General features: G+C 42.9%; 1 protein-coding gene across 1 annotated transcript; it reads left to right on the forward strand.

The window, feature by feature from the left end:
• The first annotated feature begins 1,852 nt into the window (after nucleotides 1-1,852).
• On the forward strand, nucleotides 1,853-3,425 carry pou3f1 (POU class 3 homeobox 1). The gene has a single exon (XM_010767064.1). The coding sequence runs from the start codon at nucleotides 1,853-1,855 to the stop codon at nucleotides 2,972-2,974; it is 1,122 nt and encodes a 373-aa protein (XP_010765366.1). The 3' UTR covers nucleotides 2,975-3,425.
• The last annotated feature ends 1,280 nt before the right edge of the window (nucleotides 3,426-4,705 follow it).

Consider the following 4,705-nt stretch of genomic DNA (forward strand, 5'->3'; position numbering starts at 1 on the left):
AATTGCCCTAAAATGACACGCCGATAACTCGCAGAGATTGTCTTCCACTCATCTCAAATATATATATATATAAAGGATGGGTGGACAAAAACCACGCCTTTCAAAAGATGATGACGAGCACCTGTGACCCCGACAACATTTTCCACACACACACACACACACACTCACGCGCTCACACACACACACGCCTCATTGTTACCGCTGAAGACAAGAGTATAGGCAACAGCAAGGACGCGGTCACAGCAGAAAGAAGACAACTTACCTTTTAGTCTTGTAGTCCCGGATTAAAATGAACATGAATTGAGTCGTCCTGTAAATAGACACAGAATAGTCGCAAGGGGAAGATGACAACAAACAAACACGCGGCAGAGATAAAAAGGCAAAACATTGCTTTCAGGTAAATGATTAAAATGGGACTGTTGCGCCTGAAAACCCTTCCAAAAAGCTCCTGTTTTAGAAGGAGAGGAACATGTGCCTGATTGCAGAGTTTTAGGCGAATGGAACGGGAGAGATGTAAGATTTGTTTAAAGCCCCGCATTTCCATTTAAGAACGTGATTGTGTTTGCAAAGATCCCTTTCAATCTTCGCATCTCCCCCCCTCTCTCTACCCCTCAGCGTCTCTGAGGCTGCTTTGCAATTCATAGAATTGGTAATTTGCTATTGGGACAAAACGTGAAGGGAAAAATAATCAGATCAACCGGGAGAGGTAGTGAGGAAGGAGCCAGGAGGAAGAAACACAAGGTTTCTCTCTCCAAGTTGCTGCTTAGTAAAATGCTTCAAGAGGTAAATTATATACAAAGTATAGCCTATATTTTATTTCTTAAATCGGTTCAATCTAAATGTCCAGGGAAAACCCAAAACTGCTGCAGCAGCTTGGCAGTGAGGATAAATGTCATATACAAAATAAATCAGACTGTTGTTTGATACATTATGAATGATTATGATCAGATATGGTAAACCTTGATAACGTATAGGCTACATGATTTCAAAATAGGATACTGAATAAATAAATGGTGTATAATATCTGTCACCTGCTCTATGTGCGTGTGTGTGCAGGGGTGCATTTAGAGCCTATCATAACTAAGTGGGAGGTGATGATGAGATCATACAACATTGAAAATTACCGAGACAATACAAATAAATGACATACGCGGAGGCTTTGAAATAGAGCAAATGCTTTTCAAATTTGTCACACATTTACATGAGCCTTCACAGACATCTCATGGCGCTTATTTACACGCCTCTCGTTGTGTGGGTGGCTGCAGAGCCGGAGCATCGCGCCTTATAATCTATTTAAAATGAGGAGCGCTATAATCATCAGTGACCTATTATAAAGGTGCACGGGTGCGTGTGTGTAAGTGCATGTGTGTATGTTGGAGGGGGAGCAAGCGTTCAAAAAGATCACCGTACTCCCCCACGTGGTTATTTGCAAAACAACCCATCTAAACCCGGGGAAACCTAATCAAACCCCGCTGCTGCAGCCCTTCTTTGGAGAGAATAGGAGGGAAAAAGTAACTGATATACGGGAGGATATCTGTGCCCAGGTATACAAAATGAGATGAGAACAGTTAAAAACTCAAAGAGACATTTAATAAATAGAACATGTGTTTTTCTATAACATATGTAAGATCGGCGCTCTATCCATCCTGAGCGAAAAATGCGCTGTACCATGCTCTGAAACCCTGCGCCTATTGAATATGTCCCTAGTGGGCTTGAATCGGAGAGGAGCCAATACAAGCAGAAGGGAGGCGTGTCTTCGCTCTTCCCCAAGACCTCCCAGAGCAGGTTGTTGCGTTTTGGCTCTAAAGCCTGGAGACCTCCGAAGTGCTCGTCAGTTTTCGAAGTAGGAGCCATGGCGACAACAGCTCAGTATATTCCGAGGAATAACTCCTTACCGTCCAACCCGCTCATGCATCCGGATTCGGATAGGATGCATCAGGGGACGACCTACAGAGAGGTGCAGAAAATGATGCACCACGAGTACTTGCAAGGGCTAGCGGCTACCAACACGGGACACCCGATGAGCCTGACGCACCACCAGTGGCTGCCCACCTCCAACACCGACTGGTCCAGCGGCACCCACATCGGACAGCAGGAGCACAAAGCCACCGTGCAGACGAGGGAGGACCTGAGCAGCGGCTTCCACCACAGATCTCACCTGGTGCACCAGCAGACGCAGAGTGCCCACCATGGTTCGTGGGCACCCACCACAACGCACCACTTATCCCCGCTTCCCCCTGCATCCAACGGTCACCAGTCTCTGGTGTACTCGCAGCCTGGATACACAAACCTTAACGCCATGCTGAGTCCCCAGCCCGGCACCTTGCACCATGGCATGCGGGACACGCTCCACGACGACTCGGGCAGCCACGACAACCAGATGGAGTCGCCCCAGCAGGCGTTCAGCCATCACCAGGACCAGGACGAGGACGCGCCCAGCTCCGACGACCTGGAGCAGTTCGCCAAGCAGTTCAAGCAGCGGCGGATCAAACTGGGCTTTACGCAGGCAGACGTGGGCTTGGCCTTAGGCACCCTGTATGGAAACGTCTTTTCTCAGACCACAATCTGCAGGTTTGAGGCGCTGCAGCTCAGCTTCAAGAACATGTGCAAACTTAAGCCGCTCCTAAACAAGTGGCTGGAGGAGACAGACTCTAACACAGGCAGTCCCACCAATTTGGACAAGATTGCTGCGCAGGGCAGGAAAAGAAAGAAGAGGACCTCCATTGAAGTGGGGGTGAAAGGGGCGCTGGAAAATCATTTCTTAAAATGCCCAAAGCCGTCAGCTCATGAAATCACCAGTTTGGCCAACTCTCTGCAGTTGGAAAAAGAGGTTGTGCGCGTTTGGTTTTGCAACAGAAGACAAAAAGAGAAAAGAATGACACCAATTGGGATCCCTCACCCGAATATGGAGGACGTATATTCCCAAGCAGAGACCCCTCCTCTACACCGCACACTACAGAGTCCTGTACAGTGACTATTTTCATGAACAATCCGATAATAACCGCGGGGGGATAGGAAAGGGACTATGGAGTTTACAGTATTTAAGTTTGGCTTTTGTTTTCCTGAGAGAAAAGAGACATGGAAAAGTTGAACAGATGAGTTTTGTCCTTAGTATTCGGAGATCGTCATGTCCAACAAATAGATGGCAAGAGTGAAAATGTTAAGAAGAAAAAAAAATCAAGAAAAAAAGACAAAAAAATATTCGCTATACTGATTCCGTGCGTATTTAAAGTGAAACAAAGATCTTTATTTACCAAATTATATGGAGGAGAAGGCATATAAAGTAAATTTGATATCCCATGGCTGTTTCAAATGGGGATTAATTTAATGTGGCAACTGAGGCCATCTCCTCCTGGTGTTACATGAACTGTTGGCGCTCACCAGAATGAGGTGGTTGCCTGAAAAGGATCAACACTGGAGACGAATAGCCAACACTGAATGAACATTTTGCTTTTGCAGGCTTAAACTGATTAACCAGATTTCTGAATATTAGTGTATACTTTCTTTGTTATATTAAGTGTGATGTTTTGGTTTGGAAATACTTTAACTTCAGTGTCTCTCTTTCTGCAGACTGTCTATGATTTCGTTCATTATTTTTTACTATAGGTACTGTAACTCATCAGAGCAGCCTCTATTTTTTCTGTTTACTCAGTGGGAGTTGATGGTGGAAAAGTGATGGAAATTAGGCATCCGAAAAAAATCATAATTAAGGTCAAACATATTTCAGAAAAATGTCCAATGCAACAGGACGTTTAAGTTCTGACTGCATGCCTTAAAAAAAATATTTAAAGCTTTGCAGCTGACCGTCGAAATTTGCAAACAGCACCAGACGCTAAAAGGGGAATTCTTAAATTTTATTTTATTTGGGGGGGTGGGGGGAGGTTGATTGTTTTCAAATTATTGTTTTCTTTGCATGGAGCACTTATTCTTTCGTTGATATTATTATTGCGATTTTATATTTGTTAATAAAATTGTGAGTGGAGCAGATCTCCATAGGCTTAAACACAATAAATCCCATGTTTACAGGTTCCTGGTTATCACCACAGAGCGCTGTCAGCTCACACTGCTCACTGCCTGTTAATCCTGTTGTATTCCAAACATTTAAAGAGAGATTGGTCAAATACGAAATGAAAAGTAATAATAACTCAGGTAACTTCAGTGCCCCATGTCGGAATATCACGCCTGTACATGATTTATTTTGTTCCTCTGTGTTTTAGTTCTTTCAATCTGGTTACAACCACACCGTTTTCCTTTGTCCCCTAAATCCATTGTATTATATTAAAACGCTGGATTCGGAGAAAAAGAAAATAATAATTCCTTAAGGAGGAGCGATGAAGGGACTTAACTTTAGATATATTTATTTTTTTCTGACCTGAAAAGAAATCTTGCATTGTGTGTCATTTTCTCAAAGTTGGACCAGTCCAAAAGCCTACAGCAATGCTATTCAATACAGATGAGGGAAACGTTTTTTTTTTCAAGAAAAAATAATAATAGTAAAAAAAGATTTTAGAGAAAATGTTGCCAGGATTATTTCCGAAATGTAAATATGTCCAATATGTAAACTTGTATTTGTTCTGAGATATTGTTTTCTTTTTGTTTCTTTCCGGGCAGTTTTGTACACTTACTAATTCCAAGAAGATATTTTAATATGATTTCATTTATGAATCTGACCATTTATATATATATATTTATTTCTTAAACGTGT

Source organism: Notothenia coriiceps, unplaced genomic scaffold, assembly GCF_000735185.1.
Source record: "Notothenia coriiceps isolate Sejong01 unplaced genomic scaffold, NC01 NC01_scaffold00004052, whole genome shotgun sequence".
NCBI classification, from domain to species: Eukaryota; Metazoa; Chordata; class Actinopteri; order Perciformes; family Nototheniidae; genus Notothenia; species Notothenia coriiceps.